This window comes from Prionailurus viverrinus, chromosome D2 (assembly GCF_022837055.1).
Source record: "Prionailurus viverrinus isolate Anna chromosome D2, UM_Priviv_1.0, whole genome shotgun sequence".
In the NCBI taxonomy this organism is placed as follows: domain Eukaryota; kingdom Metazoa; phylum Chordata; class Mammalia; order Carnivora; family Felidae; genus Prionailurus; species Prionailurus viverrinus.
This window is the reverse complement of record NC_062571.1, coordinates 6,375,503-6,395,531: the sequence shown is the minus strand read 5'-3', so window position 1 is coordinate 6,395,531 and position 20,029 is coordinate 6,375,503. Positions and strand designations below refer to the sequence as shown.

General features: G+C 43.9%; 1 protein-coding gene across 2 annotated transcripts in view; it reads right to left on the bottom strand.

The window, feature by feature from the left end:
* Positions 1–20,029, bottom strand: part of A1CF (APOBEC1 complementation factor) — a 51,931-nt gene that overhangs the window by 13,012 nt on the left and 18,890 nt on the right. For both annotated transcript variants that reach the window (XM_047825719.1, XM_047825720.1), the window contains exons 4-6: positions 14,807–15,045; positions 9,552–9,716; positions 1,934–2,031 (exon numbers count right to left, since the gene is read on the bottom strand). In XM_047825719.1, coding sequence (XP_047681675.1) covers positions 1,934–2,031; positions 9,552–9,716; positions 14,807–15,045 — 502 coding nt within the window. The remainder of the gene's footprint in view (positions 1–1,933; positions 2,032–9,551; positions 9,717–14,806; positions 15,046–20,029) is intronic.

Below are 20,029 nucleotides of genomic sequence, written 5' to 3'. Positions count from 1 at the left end.
GTGTGTGTGTGTATATACATATATATACATATATACACATATATATACACACACACATATATATACATATATACATACATATATACATATATATATACACATATACATATATATACGCATATATACACACATATATAATATATATATATGAAACTTATTTGGCTGAACTATGAAAGATGTGTGTGTACTTATATACATATACATATACATACACATACATGTGTATACATATATGTGTATACATATATACACATACACATATATATACATATACATATACACATATACATATATACACATATACATATATACATATACACATATGCATATATATACACATATACATATATATACACACATATATAATATATATATGAAACTTATTTGGCTGAACTATGAAAGATGTGTGTGTACTTATATACATATACATATACATACACATACATGTGTATACATATATGTGTATACATATATGTACATATACATATATATACACATATACATATACACATATACATATATATACACATATACATATATATACACATATATACACATATATATACTATATATATATGAAACTTATGTGGCTGAACTATGAAAGATGTGTGTGTACTTATCTTATATACATATACATATACATATACATACACATACATGTGTATACACATATACATATACACATATACATATATATACACATATATATATACATATACACATATATACACATATATAATATATATATGAAACTTATTTGGCTGAACTATGAAAGATGTGTGTGTACTTATTCCTCTGGTAGACTTTTAGCTTGCTGACAAGTATCTTTGGGGTTTTTTTGTATCCCAGACATGATTTAGCAAGATAAGTGGTCTATAGAAACGTTTTAGTGTTTTTTAAAAATATTTTTTAAATTTTATTCATTTATTTTTTCAACGTTTATTTATTTTTTGGGGGACAGAGAGAGACAGAGCATGAACGGGGGAGGGGCAGAGAGAGAGGGAGACACAGAATCGGAAACAGGCTCCAGGCTCCGAGCCATCAGTCCAGAGCCTGACGCGGGGCTCGAACTCACGGACCGCGAGATTGTGACCTGGCTGAAGTCGGACGCTTAACCGACTGCGCCACCCAGGCGCCCCAAAATTTTATTTATTTTTGAGAGAGAGAGAGAGTGTGAGCAGGGGAGGGAAAGAGAGAGGAGAGACACAGAATCCAAAGCAGGCTCCAGGTGCTGAGCTGTCAGCACAGAGCCCGACGCGGGGCTTGAACTCACAAACTGCGAGATCATGACCTGAGCTGAAGTCGGACGCTCAACTGGCTGAGCCACCCAGGTGCCCCAAAGGGTTTTAATGTTTTTTGCATTGATAAGTAAATATTATATTGGTTTCTATTTACAAGTCAGGAGAAAGGACTTAGAAACTAGCTTTTTCCTGGACCTTATTCTTGGCCGGGTGAAGAGACCCAAAGCCTTCCAGAGTAGGGAGATCAAAACTCTGAGGGCGGACTGACAGCAGTGACCTTGACATCTTTTCTGGTCATCAGCCTCCAAAATACTGCACTACTGAGGTGATAATCTCTCAAAGTAATGACAGAAAGTTGCACCTGAGAAAAACACCTTGAAATAACCTACGCCAATACTCCAATCCCCCACTTGGGAAGGAAGTTGAGGGGCAGTGACTTGTTCAAATCAGCCCAAATTAGAGACAGGGCTGGACACAGGAGTCACATCTCCATGGTGTTTTCTGTCGCTGACTCTTCTGTTCATCTTCAATGGATTGAGAAAGTCATGTTAGAGGTAGAGAAAGCCTGAGTGACACAGACTTGTGGGATCGTTCTTTTGAACAAAATTTCCACACCAAACTTGGGTGGAACTTGTGTGTGTATGTGTGTGTGTGTGTGTGTGTGTGTGTACGCGCACATTGCCCTATATTACCTTTCCATTTAAAGCTTTCATTGCCTCAACTGCATCCTCTCGACTGCTGAAATGCACAAAAGCATAGTCGCGGATTTTCTTTACCCTCTCCACAGCACCTGTAAACAGAGAGAAAGTAGCCCCATTAGCAACCTTGAGACAACACCGAGAATGGTACATTTTAGCATTTGGCTTCCAAGAGTATTTGATTTTTTTTGAGACTTATTATTTAGGTTAAGTTCTCCTTGAGAATGTTTGCTATGTCCAGGTTTACAATTGTACACATTCAGTAGAAGCTTTTGTTTGTAATTTTTTTTTTTAATTTTTTTTTTCAACGTTTATTTATTTTTGGGACAGAGAGAGACAGAGCATGAACAGGGGAGGGGCAGAGAGAGAGGGAGACACAGAATCGGAAACAGGCTCCAGGCTCCGAGCCGTCAGCCCAGAGCCCAACGCGGGGCTCGAACTCACGGACCGCGAGATCGTGACCTGGCTGAAGTCGGACGCTTCACCGACTGTGCCACCCAGGCGCCCCTGTAATTTTTTTTATATCACCTATATTCTTCCATATTATTATAGATTTGTGTTTTCCACTTCCTAGATTATAAGACCTTTAAGAGTAGAAGCATTATCTTATTTTGTCTCTATATAATGTAAACAATAGTAACTTATACTTGGTAAAATATTTTTTCAATTGTTTTGAACTATTGGTCATCCTATAAATATATATTTAGGTGATTACCTTATAAAATTTTATGGCTTTTCCCCCAGACAAATATTTTATTTCTTTTGATTTATGTAGTACAACTTTAGAATTAGGAGAGACTTTAGCAATGCTTTACTTTAAGCTTTTAGAGATTCACTTGACCTTGGGTGCCTGGGTGGCTCAGTCGGTTAAGTGTCCAACCCTTGGTTTTGGCTCAGATCACGATCTTGCAGTTTGTAGGTTCGAGCCCCGCATCAGGCTTTGTGCTGACAGTGTTGAGCCTGATTGGGATTCTCTCTCTCTGTCTCTCTCTTCCCTTCCCCTCTTGCTCTCTGTCTCTCAAAATAAATAAACTTAAAACAATAAAAAAAATAAAAATTCACTTGACCTTAATTTATTTTTAACTTAAAGATTAGGAATCTAAGGTTCTAACAAGGAAGGTGAGCTTGTAAAGGCTCACACAGCTAGGAACTGGAACTCTGATCTCTTAACTGCTTCTCTGATAGTCTTTTGATTTAAAAAAAAAAAGGTAGTTTCTGAAAGAACATTTGAAAACCAAGATAGTTCTTTCCCTGCTGTTCATAATATCTACATGTTGGAAACAATGTAGATATCCAAGAATTCTCTCTTGAGGAACATCTTTTACAGAAGCACTCCTATATGCAAAAGGATCATATATGAGGACGTTAGCTCTCACTGTTGTGGTAGCAAAAATAAAACAACTTAAAGTCCATTCTCCTGAGAGTGATTAAATCTGGTACATTCATATCAAATGAAATAAGTCTTTAGGGGCGCCTGGGCGGCTCAGTTGGTTAAGCGTCCAGCTCTTGGTTTTGGCTCAGGTCATGATCCCGCAGTTTGTAGGATGGAGCCCGCATCCCACTGTCTGTGCTGACGGTGTGGAGGCTGCTTGGGATTCTCTGTCTCTCCCTTTCTCTCCGCCCCTCCCCCAACCCTCTCTCTCAAACAAATAAAAAAAAAAAGAAATGAGTCTTTAAAGAGAAAAGATAGACCTATGTATACTTACACGGAAAGATTTAAGACCTATTGTGAAATTCAAAAATTTGTAAAATAGTAAGCATAATTTTGTAACATTTATGTTTTCAAAATCCCAACCCATGTATATGTACAGAGAAATATGGATACACACACACACACACACACACACACACACACAGAGAGAGAAAGAGAGCTGGAAACCAAACTGTTAATACAGGTTATGTAAGGAATGGGGAGAAAATTTGCAGAGAATAAAGGGGACTTTCACATGTTAATTTATATTCTTTGGTATTTTACAAACATGTGCAATGTTTATTTCTATTGTTTGGGTAACAAAAAAATAACAAATCGACCTGACCTATTTTAATGTAGAGAGACTGCTGCAGGTGCTAATGGCAACATGAAAATTAAAAAGAAAGAAACGTTTTACCAACACGGTTGAACTTTATATTTTACCTTGATTATGAAAATGTTGTTAGAGAATATTGTTGCCTACTCAGTTTTAACAATAGAAGTTTCGGGGCGCCTGGGTGGCTCAGTCAGTTAAGCGTGTGACTTCGGCTCAGGCCATGATCTTGCGGTTCGTGAGTTTGAGCCCCGCGTCGGGCTCTGTGCTGACGGCTCGGAGTCTGGAGCCCACTTCAGAGTCTGTGTCTCCCTCTCTCTGCCCCTTCCCCACTTGCACTCTGTCTCTCAAAAAGAAATAAACATTAAAAAAATTTTTAAATAGAAGTTTCACCTAGAGTGAAGGTAAAATGGAAACTTCTCCGACATTAACTTGTTAGTAGTTTAGCGTGACGACTGTCCTCTTTTAGTGACACTCAAGTGGGTGTGTCTTGAGAGATGCGGTTTCTTCTCCTCTCCTTAAGTTCCCAGACATCACATAGGATGGGACACTTTCCCAGTGGGGTCCAGAAGAGGACACGAGGGTTCTCCTTTTGTCGCCTCCCTATCAAAGCTCAGTCATCTATCCTATCAGATTCAAGGTCACAAAGACAGTTAGACGTTTTACTCTGCCACGTGGTTCAACGGCTCTATGTTATCTTCTTTGGGAACAACGGTAGGGCTGTATTGTCAGGATGATGTAAAACCATCATGGCCCTCTCTCTTCCCTCTGCATCCAGCCCTTGACTTCTTCTGGCAAAGGGTGTAGAGAGCAGAATTGTCCAGCTCGGCAGAGAACGTACGTAAAGGCAATTGAGACCACGAAGCATGGGACACGTAATTCCCTGAATTTCCAGCACACTGTCTTCTTTCCTCCAGGGTCTGGGAGGGTAATTTTCATGACGTAACCCCATGGCTTGTCCTGGTGACTGAGAAGTCAAAGGTGGGCCGATAAGGACCTCTGTCTGTCCAGTCTTTGCTCTGTGCGTTCTCCAGTGCTGTCCTTCATCTGGGCTCCACTAGACTGGTAGCCCCCCGAGAACAAGATCTCCTTTGGGGCCATCTCGGTACTGTCTTCACCTAGGTCCTACCTCCTCCCTCGTGTACAGAGGCTGCTCTATAAATAGACAAGGGACGAACAAATATTACTAGTCAATTCGCATGCCAACTTCTGTAGTTCATATTAGTTAGGTGGCATTTCAGATGACAATGGATCTAAATGTCCTCAAATTCTGTTCGTAGACAAGGAAACAGACTGGCATTTTTGAGCAATACTGTTCAGCTACACCTGATTTTGGAAATGTTACTGTATGAAAATGTAGCCCCATGAAACAAATTTGAGCGTGTGAGCTTGGTTTTCTCTACAATGGTATTGACCATCCGGCTTATTATCGTATGCCCCTTCTTTAGTGTAGAGGAGTTTGTTTACTGATTGATCATCATCTGGCAGAGGGTGGAGGAAAGCAAAATGCCCGTGGTCATCGTCAGCAATGGTGAAAAGACTCTGAAGTCCTAATACAGGGAATTAGAAAAATAGTACTCTGAAGAGCAGCACATCGAGTACCTGAAGAGAAACACACCTGGGATCCCAAGGAAGGTTATCAGAGGGGTGTGGTTCTCCAAGTGTGGTCTTCTGACCAGCAAGTACCAGCCTAGGTCCACCCCGGACCCATGACTCAGAAACCATGGGGTGGGGGAGCGGGGATGGGGCGAGGTGGCCAGCAGTCTGTTTTCACAAGCCCCTCCTGCAGATTCTGATGCTAAACTGTTTTAGAGAAATCAGATTTTGTAGAATGACTATAATTGGAATTTCCGCGCATACCCTTAGGCTACGCTGGGGAAGAACATACATTTTCAGCCCTAGTTCCTGTTCTGATTGTCATTGATCTCTCTGAGTGGCAGTACAATATTTCCAGGCTAATCGGGGTTAAAACAAGACAGTCGAATATTTGCCAGGAATATTCGGGCTTTTCCGAGGGACCCAAACTTTAAATAGGATTTTTAAAGCGTTATTTTCCTGTTTCTCCCCATACATTTTCCGAGAGAAGTATAAACACACCCTTTCCACTGGAAAATAAACCAGTTCAGCTCTGACTTTTTATTCCTAATACAGCAGATGTCTGCTAGTTATCCATCCTGTATAATTCATATTCTCTTGTGGAGTGCCAAGAAGCCGCCACACATCATTATAGAGCCCTGAGTTGTGCCATCAGAGGGAGAGAGGTGGAGAGGGAGAGAGCGCTAGCATTTATTATCTTCATTATAACTAGTAGGACAAAAAAAGCAAACAAAAAAAGGTTGTTTTTTTTAGATCAAAAAATACCATGTACAGCTATCATCACCGTCCACTTCTAGAACCGTCTTATGAACCCCGACTGAAACGCTGTGTCTATGAAATAATTATTTCTGAATCCTTTGTCCCCTGTCCCTGGGTAACCACCATTCTGCACTCTGTCTCTACGAATGTGACGACTTTAGGTACCTCATATAACTGGCATCAGACGGCGTACGTCCTTTTGACTGTCTTGTTTCACTGGGATAAGGTCTCCGAGGTTCATTCAAGTTGCGCGTTTCAACACTCCCATACGGTTTAGGTCTGAGTGTTGTTCCGCTGCTGGTAATCGTATGTTCGTTAGTACCCAGTGTGTAGTTTTCCACAGAGGCGGCACCAGTTTTGTATTTCCAGCTACAGGGCACATGGTTCTAATTGCCCCACAAACTCCCCAACGTTTCTGTGTCTTCTTCTTCTTGTTCGATTACTACTGCTACTCTTGCTATCTTGGGAGGCAGGAAATGGCTTTGGATTACATTTTCCCAGTGCATAGCGAGGGATGTTGAGCATCTTTTAATGGGCTTATGGGCTATGTGTATGTGGTAATTGGATAATAGCGTTTTGTGGACAAATATATAGTTGAAGTTTTACTTGTCTTAATTTTTAGCTGTTGACTTATTGGCACACTTGATATACTTGGGATGTCGATCCTTTATCGGCTATATTGTTTGTGGGTGTCTTCTCTTATTCTGTGAGTTGCTTTTGCAGTGTTGAAAGTGTCCCTTGATGCGCTTTTTAATTTGTATATAGTTCATTTAATCTATTTTTCTTTGTCGCCTCTACTTTTATTTATTTATTTATTTATTTATTTTTTCAACGTTTATTTATTTTGGGGACAGAGAGAGACAGAGCATGAACGGGGGAGGGGCAGAGAGAGAGGGAGACACAGAATCAGAAACAGGCTCCAGGCTCTGAGCCATCAGCCCAGAGCCCGACGCAGGGCTCGAACTCATGGACCGCGAGATCGTGACCTGGCTGAAGTCGGATGCTTAACCGACTGCGCCACCCAGGCGCCCCTTGTCGCCTCTACTTTTAATGCCATCCAAGAATTTATTGCCAAATCCAATGTCCATGAAGCTTTGCCCTGTATGTTCCCTTAGTGTTTTCATAATACTAGCTTTGTTTTGATCAGTCTCTGATCCCTTTTGATTTAACTTTATACCTCATATCAATCCAGTCCAACTGTGTTATTTGCATGTGGACGTGCCATTCTCTCAATGCAATTTATTGAAAAGATTGGGAAAAAAAGTATTGAATAAAAATAAGAAGGTCGGAAGTCAACCCAAAGCGGGAGCAGCATCTACACACGCACGTCTCATTCCTCTGCCCACAAATGGGTCAACTTTTGCATCTCAGCTCACGCTTTACTCCTCTTAAACACGAGTCTCTCTGCGCCACAAGGGCGGGCTGTCATTGCTGTTATTCTTCTGGAGTATCTTGAACTCCTCCCACACACACCTCACACCTGTTCACTCCTCCCACAGTGCCTGGCACATAGGAGCTACTGAAGTAATGACAGTTGAATGAATGAGTGAATGAATGCAGTAAGGATGGGGCATGGAGGTCACAGAGTTGCAAAGAACATGGTCTTGGCCAGACCTGGACTCTAATCTGGGATTTGCCCCTTGCTAGTTGTATGACCCTGAGCATGCTACTTAACAGCTCTGGGTTCTGGTTTTCTCATTTTTACGATGGGAGTGACAGAGTAACCTATATCCTGGAGTCACGGTGCTGAATAAATGACACGTGCTGGGAAAGTGCCCGTGGCAATGCCTGGAGCATAAGTGAGCAGTCAGCAGCCAACCACTTGCAGTCTCTATGTTAGGAATGGACTCACAGCTGGGGGTATGGGGCCACACCATTATACTAGAATGGCAGGAAGTTGGCAGAATTCCCAAAGGCTGGCAAACAAAGAATCTGGTGAATCTTTCAAAAGCGAGAAGTGGCATCCTTACTAATTATCTTCAGAACAAATCATCAGCTTATTCTATTACACCTGACATGGCACCCAGAGTTGGCAACAGGAACACATGAGGGGAACGTTCTCTAGCCGACTTAACATGATGGCACCATGGCTCATGCTTATCAACAAAGTAGGGAATTACTACCTGGAGACAGAAACATTTTAATTTATGGAAAGGTGTTCCCACAGTGATAAACTTAGCCAGAGCGTGTCCCAAAACATGCTAATTCCACAAGATGATTAGCCAAAATAACGAGATCTGTACTCCAAAAATTTGGGAAATGAGACATCCTATATCTCTTCTTTTGGATACTTTCAAAGCATATTAGAAGGTTAAGGACTCTGATAAGTCCCACAATGAAAAAAAAATCTGTTTGATGTTGGTGAAGTTGTTGTTTACAAATTTATTTGACCATGGGTCTCTTTTATCAGTAGCATCTACTAACAGTCCATAGAATTAATGTTCCACAGAACTGGCTTTGGGAAATGATTATTTGGACATTGTTTGGTGAGATGTTTTACTGTCTCACTGTTATAGTTCCCATATGAGAAAAAAGTGATAAGGACTGAATCTCAGGTTCAGTTCCTTCCTCCTCCTCTTCACCCAAATGAGTCTCCTAGAATTAATTCTTACCTCCCTCCTTATGTACCTAAAGTCACAATCATGTTGCATTAGACCAGTGGTCCTCCACTGGGGGCAATTTTTCTCTCCAGGGTAAATGTCTGGAGACATTTTTGATTATTACAGCTTGCGACTGGCATCTAGTGGATAGAAGTGTGGGATGCTGTTAAAATTCCTATAATGTGCAGGACAGAGTCCCATGACCAAGAATTATATGGCCTAAACCATCAAGAGTACTGAGGCCGAGAAGCCCTGCCTCAGATCCAGAGTTATGGCCATGCATTCATCAACACAGTCAATATTTAGTGAGTGTCTACTATGACCTGGCACAGAGATAAGGGCTGAGGAGACAATAGAAGCTAAAAAACTCTCTTGGAATTTATAGTTTAGTGAAGGCAATGTGTGTTAATTAAGGCATCACACAGATAATTGTAAAATTATAATGTTGATCAATGTTATGGACCACATGTCCCTATTTTCTGATCCAAGGTTGAAATATGGTGTTTGTAGTCCTCATGCAGTTATGAGAGTGCCACATGAAGCCTGCCCTGTTTAAAGTTATGGGAAGTCATCTCAAGCCTAAGTGTTTTCAGAGCACATTTCAAAACAGTCATCTTATATGGTATGTCCCACCTGGTTTAATATTGTTGAATTCTTTCTCAATCATCTCTTCAGAAGTAGACAGCATCAGGTTTCTCACATACAGGATTTTCACCGAAGACATTGTGTCTTCGTCAACTTCTACTTCTGGTTCTGCCCAGTCTACTGCGATAGGATGTCCCCATAACTGAATTCTTCCTGTTCAAAAGGATCACAGGTATGATTAGTTATATAGAAACCAGGACAATGCCATCTCGGTTCACTGAGATGGCCTTTTAACTTCAGCGGATGCTTATGGTCTTGACTGAGCACAAAGACAAACATTAAAAGAGGTGGATACTGATTTCAAGAAACATTCCAAATAAATGGAAGAGCTGACTAGAAGGGACTTCTGTGTGACAGATGGTTTACAGTGATAATTGCATACAAAGGGAACCGGGATGTGGTTTGAAATGGGGCAGAAATGAGGCCACGATGGGCAGGTTTGGGTCTTTGAACAGCTCTCACGGGGAAAGTAAGTCTTTGAAAGTGAGATGGCAGAAGAAGAGAAGGGAAACAAGGGGTTTAGGGCTTGGACATAGAGTCTGACTTCATGAAGCATTAAGGTCATTAGGGAGTATGTCTGCTGCTTCTAGAATCTGCGTGACCAGGTGCCACCACCAAGCAGTCTAAAAACCTGTGGTGTGTGGGCAGGAGTGAGCAGGGCTCAGGCAACCCTGGTTTGTTCTCTGTCCCTTATGCTTGGTCAGGGCTCCAATCATCTGTGTTCATGCCTAGTTCTCTGGCTGCACATGGGCAACTTGGGAATTGGCAGAAACATTCTTGATCCCGATTGAGAAGACAAAGAGTAATGGAAGGGTCTATGATGAGAAACCGAACTCTTTTTAAAGGGGTAGTTGTTCCCCATGACTATGTATATTTTTGTATTTCTACAGTTGCAATTTATTGAGTGTCTTGCACTATATACTGTGTTTTCCATATGCTACCTTGGTTCCCGCTCACAGTAACTCTCTGGGGGAGGGGAGTGACTGTCTCGATTTTACGGAAGAGGAAATGAGCTTTAGAGGGATGACTAACTTGCCCAGACCCACTTCACTTCTTCATGTCTCCTTTGTGTTTTGGGGTTACCCAGCCCTGGACCCCTACACAGGGCAGAGCCCAGCTGAAGTGATGGGGGGGGGTCAACTCAACTTCTAAATTTGATTGGAAGTCTTGTGTGTTTTTTATTAGTTGTTTTGGAACAAGCTACAGCCTGGAAGCAATAAAAAGCTTGAGAGAACACAATCAGAAATTTTCAGTGTTGGTAAGGGTTCAGTTGTTCAATTATTATTCCACATGGGAGGCAATTATTTTCAATCAAAAGGCATCTTTTTATTCTTTGGAAAGCAGTTAGTGAAACCATCTGTGGCACTGACTCCCTGAAACCCAAACAAAAAAGAGATACGTTTACGTGAGTTAGCTAATCCCAGAGGGGCTGGTTCTTGTGGGACCCCAGTGGCTAACTACCTGCCCTGCATCCCAGGGGATAGTTTTCTTCATCCCTCTCTTCCCTCTTCTTCCCTCTGCTCCCTTCTATTCCTTCCCCTTCCTTTTCCTTTCACTCCTTTTGCTTTGTTTTCCTTCCCTTTCTTTTCTGTGCTTTACATAGTCCTTGCTGACTGTTCTAGCCCAAGATCCCCCTGGTTTCTGTAGCTGAGGGCTTCTCAGCATCGGCCTCAGACTGTAAGGGCTTTGAGAAATACCCAACCTGAGTCCCACTCATTGTTGAGCTGGACCCAATTCCTTTCCACTTGCAACACTGGACTGTTAAGTTTTCAGAATTGTGTGAGCCAGTGGATGCCATCTTGGTAGTTTGAAGTCAGCCACAGTGGGACTGTTAATACCATGGGAATCTACACATACTACAAGGCAGGACTTTGGATTTTCTCTGGGAGTTGCCTGTTAAAGATTGACCAGCTCAGGGGCGCCTGGGTGGCTCAGTTGGTTGAGCATCTGACTCTTGATTTCAGCTTGGGTTATGATTTCACAATTCGTGAGATCAAGCCCTGCATTGGCTTCCACCCTGTTAGTGCTATTAGCTTGGGACTCTCTCCCCCCCCCCTCCTCTGCTTGCACTCTTTCTCTTTCTCTCAAAATAAATAAACCTAAGTTAAAAAAAAAAGATTGACCAGCTCATCACTGACCCCAGGACTCTCCTTCCCAAATTTGATATGAGTGGTCCGGGTTTCAGGATTCTTAAAATCACCTCAGTTAATTCAGCCAAAGTTGAGAACACTGCTCTAGCCTTCCTGGCCTGGAACTACAGTCTGCCTTCAGCTGGCCTGAAAATCTGCAGAAGGCTGAAGTGGACAGAAATGAGAGGAGGTACGGTAAGCAGTGATCTCAAACATCCCCCTGAAAGTCAGTGTTGCAGAGGGATTTGGAAACATGGCCTCTGAAGCCAGACAAGTTCAAACATCAGATCGCCAGCCTGGCTAGGACACCACCTTCCTAACCATCAATCTCTTCATTTATAAAATTGGGATAATCAAAGTCACTACCCAGTGCTGTTGTGAAAATAAAAGATGATACACATAAGGGACTTTTTTGTTTGGTCTCTTTTCTTGTGTGTCTAGTTTCCTCAGAGTGTGCACTCTTTGAGTGAAATAGTTAGGTTTGATTTTTTTTTTTTAAGAATTTCCTTCAGAAGAGAGCAAAGCACATTGTAGAGTCTTAGTAAATGCTCCCATGCTGAGCATGGTTTCCACGTGTACTTGTTGACTTCCCATACAGGTGATGGCCAAAACCCTTAGTTGTAGGATTTAGCACTGGATCGCAAAACTAGCCTCCACTACAAGATCATCTGGAAAACTGAAAACACCAGTGCCCCAGAGAAGCAGATTCAGCTGAGGAGAGATTGATTTGGTTTCTGGTACTGTTTAAAAGCGTTCTCAGGTTATTCAGATCTGCAGCCCATGAGGGACAGTCATTGACTTAGATTGCAGGTTCTCAGACTCATGGTCTCAGAAGCATAGCATCTTGGGAACTTGTTACGAAGGCAAATTGGCAGACGCCATACCTGACCTTCTGACTCCGGAACCCTGGAGGTGGGGCCTGGTTAGCTGCACTTTGACAAACCCTCCAGGTAGTCCCCGTGCAGGCTGACGCTAGGGCTTTCCTCAGAGTATCCTTTGAATGTTCTGCTGGCCTCTCAGTTGGATGCAATGACTTTGTTTGACACACGCCTCCACAAACTTGCAATGTCCAGAGAGGGCTGCTGCTGTCACCTGGGAAGGTAGGTGGCTGGGAGGCAATACATCGTGTTCGACAGCAATTTTCTGTCTGTCTCTAAGTCTGAATCAATGAAGAAGGAAAAGCTTCTTGTGGTCCTTGCTTATCACGTTTAGTAAAGATCTCCTTCTTTCAGACTAGGCCCTCCAGAGGACAGTCAGTGACCGAAATCCTCTGTTGTTGACTGTATGGTGAGGTAATAGAGTGTCCAAAGGGGCAGTAGACTGCGCAGGTAGAGAGAACCACTTTCATGGGTCGATATGCTCTTTTCTTTGAAGACGGGAAGTTGAGGGGATATTCTAGTTCTTTAGGAACACTGGCTCCTGAAAACTATCTTTCTCCCATTTTGGGCCATCTTTCACTGCTGTGCTCCCCAACCCCCTTGGGACAGAGTGGCACCATTCAGTCTCTCCACACATAGAGATCAAATTCCTACTATTGGCAAGAATTGTAGAAAAGATGACCTGATATTTGGAAACAGTGATCTGAGGGTAATGTTCAGAATGGAGTAGGCAGATGGTGGGGTACGTCCAGAAGAACAGAGCGGGAAGAATAATCTCGAGTGTTTGAAAACAGTCTATGTTTGGGAATAAATGTTTTGAGACTCTAGGGGTAGTCTGAGGTCAGTATGGATACAAGGAACTTTTTCGTGGCAGAACTGTTGAACAGAGAAGAGTTGAAGAAGACACCAGAGATGAAGTTCAGGTCACCAAAAGGCTAAGGGTGCCTCATGAGGAGGGCCCGTGATTCTCTGTGCCTGGGCGGCACAGGTCTGACCATCGGGTGGTGACGGAGTAGTGAAAGGAAGCATCGACATTAAAAATGCCCATCTCTCTAAAGGACTCAGCAAATTTGGGGGCTGTTTCCTATCTTTTCCCTTATCAGCTGCCTCCATGAAAATATGGATTAAAAAGTCTTCCCCAAGATCAGAAGCCGTCTTCCAATTTTGCAAACTTCTAGAGGGTGAATGCTCTCATTGAGTTAACACTTGTTTATGTTCTGAAGTATAGTTGATACCCATGTTACCCTAGTGCCAGGGGCAAAACATAGTGACCGGACAACTCTATGCTCACCACAAGTGTCGCTACCATGGCCCCATACAACGCCATTGACTACAACGTCGTTACAGTACCATTGACTACATTCCGACTCTGTACCTTCCGTCCCTGTGACTTCATCATGGCTTGTTTGTAAGGATGTGTATGTGGACAATGTAAATATAGGTGGTGGTTGTTTTGTCTTAATTCTCATGGCTTTTCCATGGTGTTCAAGAGAAGAGTTGACTCCAATGTGTCCACTCTGGCATTCTTAAAATCCTCTCATTTTAGTATCTATGCCTCTTAATACCTTACTTTGTGTAAATTTTGGTGACTATTTTAGAATGAGCAGAGGACTTTCAACAATTTACCCTAAGCTGATCTGACTGAGGGAGGGCCTTTGTTGGAGTCTTTTAATCTCTGGAATTGGTGGCTGTTGCCCAAAGAGGACCCACCCTGTGGTTGTAGCACCTACTAGGTACCTTTCTGTGGAGGGCTGTTATTTCTACCCCGCCCCCCAGCCCCACATTAGACACTGAGGCATCACGGTATGAGTTCATGTCACTTAATTGCCATCAGGCTAATGTGTCGCTTGCAGGCTTATTCTACATTGTAATGGACAACCTCCTCCATTTCTAGTAAGCCTGAAAACAGCATCTGTATAGAAAAATAATGTATATATTCACTTTTGAGAAGATTCCTCACTTTAACACCTTGTTACAGGGCTGCTGCAGCTCCTAGCTCTGGAAGTCCCCAGGGCAATTGCATTAGACTAAGGGCATGTTTTCCAGAACCCATTCTGTGAAAACTTCAGGGAGCTTAGTCTATGGTAACATAGATAAGAAGGGGAAGGGAGTTAGGATAGCGCAGAAGCAAAGCTCCAGAGCAAGCCAACCACACCCAGCAGATACCTCCTCTGCAGGGCACACAGCAGCCTGAGGCAGAGCAGAGGAACCTTCTCTTTGGGGAGGGGATGCCAACCTGGCAGCAGCTTCCTTCGGGCCATGGCAGCTGTCCGATGACTCTCGTACTCCACGAAGGCAAAGCCCCGGTTTCTGGTTTTATCTGCGGCGCTCGGGTAGACAATGACGTCGACGACTCCCTCGGTGACCTTTTTCATCTCCGCTAAGATCTCTTCTCGCTTTTTGGTCTTGGGAATCCCCCCGACAAACAACCGGCAGTTGTCCACACTGGCGCACACCCCTAAGAGACGCCCGTTTCTGCAAAAATAATGAATGAATGAATGAATGAATGGCATTCTGCTTGGCAAGAATCCTGTGTGATTGAGGTTTAAGAAGTTGAAGACACGAGGGGCCCCTGGGTGGCTCAGTTGGTTAAGCATCCGACTTCGGCTCAGGTCATGATCTCACGATTTGTGGGTTTAAGCCCCATGTTGGGCTCTGTGCTGACAGCTCAGAGCCTGGAGCCTGTGTCGGATTCTGTGTCTCCCATTCTCTCTCTCTCTCTGCCCTTCTCCTGCTCATGCTCTGTCTCTCAAAAATAAATAAATGTTAAAAAAATTTTTTTTAAATATAAATAGCTCTTTAAAAGCTAAGTCCACCTTGGGGTGCCTGGGTGGCTTAGTCGGTTGAGTGTCCAACTTCGGCTCAGGTCATGATCTCCTGGTCTGTGAGTTGGAGCCCCGCGTCGGGCTCTGTGCTGACGGCTCGGGGCCTGGAGCCTGCTTCCGATTCTGTGTCTCCCTCTCTCTCTGCCCCTCCCCCATTTGTGCTCGCTCTCTCTCTCCCTCTCTCAAAAATAAATAATCATTAAAATTTTTTCCAAAAAAAAAAAGAAGAAGTTGAAGACATGTGAGCATGGACCTGATAAGTCCTGCAGATGTGACATGTTTGGTCTTCATAGTGTTTTCTCACCCCCCAGGATAATTCCCGATCCTGGGGCTGCTGCACCTTGGCCCACGTTGCTCACACTGCCTGCCTGGGTGGGGACAGTCATGAACTTGCAAACCTGGCTGCTCCCTGTCCTCGCCAGCCCAACGGGGAAGCTATTCTGACATGCCTTAGAAATTTTCACATAGCATCTTACTTGGCCTACGCTAAACCTGTGATATGGGCAGAACAGGTGCTGTTTCCATTTTCCAGATGAAAAACTCGAGGCTCCGAGAAATTAAGTGGCTTGCTTCAGATGGTAGAGATCTTAAGGGAGGAAATTGGCCTCCGGACTCTCCGTTCAGTTCCTGTTTCTTCTCTATGGTGTTGCTGATTAGCAAGTTAATGTTCATCTCCACCAGCAGAGTGCAGATTAAGCTTTTCTGGGGGGACATTTGGGGAAATGTGTCAGAAATCTTTTGTATATGATTTGGGGGCACATAGTGCCCCTTCTGGGAAAGTATCTTTAGGGAAGAGTTGAACACCAACATTTTTTGTAAGGATATTCACTGCTATTACTTAAAATAGTCCCCAGATTGGAAATAATCAAAATATCCCAGCATCCAGGTCCGGCGTAAGGCCTCTTGGCTGAGACGATATCGACTCTGAGGTTGGACGTTTCCTCCTTGTGCACCATAACAGGCTTGTCACCCTGGGTTCTTCCTCACTAAATCCTAATGGCCACCGTTAGGCCGTCTAAAAATGCCTCTTCATCTTTCTAAATGTCCCTTTGGGTGAATGCTACTGCTCCTGGCTGAGAATCACTGGTGAACAAGAGACGGGCATTTATACCGTAGAATGCTCGAAAGTCATTATGGGTAGTAATGTAGAAGGGTATTTATTGGTTAAAAAAACGGCTCACAATATGCTGCTGGCTTCAAAATAGATGGCAAAATACATATAAGAGGAGACCATTTTGATGGACACGGTGCTGAAAACCTAGGAAGGCAATAAAGAGCCAACATAGTGATTATCTCGGGGCAACGGGGTTATGGAGGAATGGTTTGCACGTTAATGTTTTTTTTTTCATTTTGGCTTTTGCTATTTGTTGTATATCAGGCTGTGTGACTTTTCTAATAACAGGAAGTTATTAAAAATGGGTAAAGTTCCATTAACAGAAATGACTTGTGCGTCATGAGCAGAGGCGCTCAGCTGGGTGAGCGGGGTGGGGGGGGTGTTGCTCTGCTTTCTGGGAGCTGGTGGTGTCGAGTCCTGTGCAGGTGCTGTCACCAGGACAGGGGCCCTGCCCCGGTGTCCTCCATGCTTTGCTGAAGAGCTGGGGACCCAGTATCAGAGGTGTGACAGGTCCATTACAGTCTGGTTGACATTGCCCCAGGAATGTGGTTTTTCCCCGGGGGTGGGGGGGGGGGGAGGGAAGGGTGGATAAAGTAATCTTCAGGATTTTTGTTTTTGTTTCGCTTGCTTACCTTCAACCCCCCCTCTATGCCAAGATACTATTTCTTTAGAAAGTCTCTTCTTTTTGAGGAAGGGCCAGTCAGGTGTCAGTGGCCAGCAGGTGGAGCCTGGAGCCTCCGTGTCCTAGTTTTAAATCTGTGTGGTTTGTCCTGCACTTTCCCAGCGCTGCTTGGAGGTGAAAAGCCACCTCTCACAAGCTGAGGGCACGGCTTTCATGTCTCTAGAAGCCAGGCATGAGACAAATCTCCGTGAATATTTGCTGAGGAGGAGGATGATACGACAATTGTGGGTCTTTTCCGCATAAAGAACCTTATCGATCCCCTGAGAAAGGGTGGCTAAGAGCCAGTTGAAGTTTATCCTTCTCTGCGAGAAAGGTTCTCTCTCTGGCAGGACTGATCCAAGGCAGAGCGGGAGCAGGTGAGGACGGCTCTAGGGTATCTATTCTTCGGCTTCATATTCTATTTATCCCACACTGTGATTTTTAAAGTACCTCTGTGCCTTCCCCTTGCTTCTGGCATCCAACCTGAACTTTGACTTTCACCAGCTTTCTCTTTCCCGATGCTTTATAATATTCCTCGTCCTCCTCCTCTCCTCCTCTCCCTCCTCCTCCCTCTCCTCTCCCTCCTCCTCCTGTCTGCTGTAATCATCAGCAAACACTCATAGAGCATGTGATCTGTGCCAGGCACTGAGCTTCGCTGCATGGTCTATTTATGTTTCACGATGCCCCCACGGGGTAAGTATCGTTTTACCTCTTTTATAGTTGAAGACCCTGAAAGTCACAGAGAATTCTGTTACGGGTCAGGGACTGTAATGGATCGATTGTGTTCATTATTCATAGCCTCTCTCTCTTCCCAAAGCACGGACAGGCCCCAGGGTGTAACAACGTGTTGAGACCCGTGCTGATTCCCTACGTAGCTGAGTCGACATCCGCCTCAACTTCAAAGCTATTTTGGGGATAACTCTTGCTCTTAAGATGTCTAGGCTCCATGAAAGACCAAGGAGTGGGGACTCTTCCGATCCCCAGATCCCTGTGGCTGGAATATTTAAAAGTTACATTAAAATAGAGCTTGCTGTGGCCCTGTCCAAAACAGTTCAGGGGTGCATTATTTTCCGCGACAGATGCCAAGAACACGTGAGTAATTATGTGCTGATGGTAAAACTTGCCGCACGAGGTTCCAGGATTTCTCCGAAGGCACCTGTGCTCTGATTGCCTGGTTCCCATGCCAGACAACCCTCCACATTCCAGACAGAACTCTTTGGGATCCGTGGAGCCACGTGCGGAACTTCCTGGATACCTTCCTCCAAACCCGGGTTCCAGGCTCTGACCTTGGGATGGGGTGGCTGGGCTGTTACAGTTGCCAATCCAGTCAATATCTTGGCGGCTGGAGAGTTTTAAGAAAAATGACCCAGTAATTGATTTTACAGAATTATGAGGATAATACGTGACTTATTTGGGGCGTAGAGGAAGGAAGTGAGGGAAAAGATAATTGTAGGAAATCTACTCTCTATTCACGTCTAGGATGACAATAATTTTCAGAGGCAGAGAGGAAATCAATGAAAACTGCATCTTGGAATTGATGAATGTGCTAATATGTAAGAGTTCTGTCATTTATTGACCTATTACTGGGGTAAACATTGAAAAATCTTTAGAGCATCCCCACAATAACACCTATGAAATGAGGACTCATATCACCACTTTAGGGAGGAGGACATTGAGGCTTGGAGAGGTTATGTCACTTGCTGGCACTCAGGCGAAGCCTGTCTGACCCCAAAGCTATTACTTTTCAACGGTTCCACTAATCTTTCTTCCAGGTAGCCTAGGACTTCCTTTATGAGAGAATTCAGGACAGTTCCCTCTCTATGTGAAGGTGTTAGAACTCCGTTTCGTGATGCTAGTCATATTTCCAGCCAATAAAAGCCAATTATTGATTGCACAGGGCCAATTGTGCTCTGGAACCTTCCACTGGTCCCATGATTTGCAACATCACCTATGTTTGGCTGGCTCTGTGACCTCTGTCCTGACTCTGATATCATGCAGACGATCACCTCTTCAACCGCTCCCCCGAGATGTCTCGCTTGAATCTCGAATGTAAATCCACCCCAACTCAGCTCTTCATGTGTCCAGCAGGCTATTCTCTCATTCTTTCCCATCTCAGTGACTCTATCTCATCCACAGATACTGGGACCCACATTCTAGCTTTCTTCCCTGAATTCGAACATCGCTTGTACTCTCAATCCAATATGGAGCCCGTCTTGTCTGTGCAACCTCCAGAAGGCATCCCAGATTCGGCTTCTCTGAGCACCTGCACTGCCGGCCCCTGTACACCTGCCATCATCTGTCGTCCAGACCTAAATGAGTCTCCCGCTGCAGCTTCCCCCTTTCCATCTTTGCCTACCTGTTACTTCACCCAACAGCCAGAGTTCTGTTTTAAAAAGCACGGACCTAGTGAAATGTTTTCCCCTTTTTATTAGAATAAAAGCTAAATTTTGAATCGCGGTGTATAGGGCTCTCCAACTGCATCAGCTTCAACTCTCCCATCTGTTTCCGACTCCTCGGTGCTGTTCTCTAACACACTGAGCTTGTTCCCACTTGGGAAACGTTGCCCTTGGTGTTCTTATTCTCTGGAATCGTCTTCCTCCAGGTCTGGCTGTGACGGCTGACTCTTTCCATTCAAGTTGCTCGTACAGTTTTACTTATCCCGGAGGGCAGGTTCTTAAGGACACCAAGTTAGAGTAGCCATTTCCTCGCAGGTGGTTTTATTTTTTCAGCCTTAATTTATCTTTCGAGTGTAGTTGACACACAATGTGACATGGCATTCAAGTGCTATGAAAGCCCAGAGTGCCATGCTCACCACAAGCATAGCTACCGTCTGTCACCATAAGATGCCGTTACAGTACC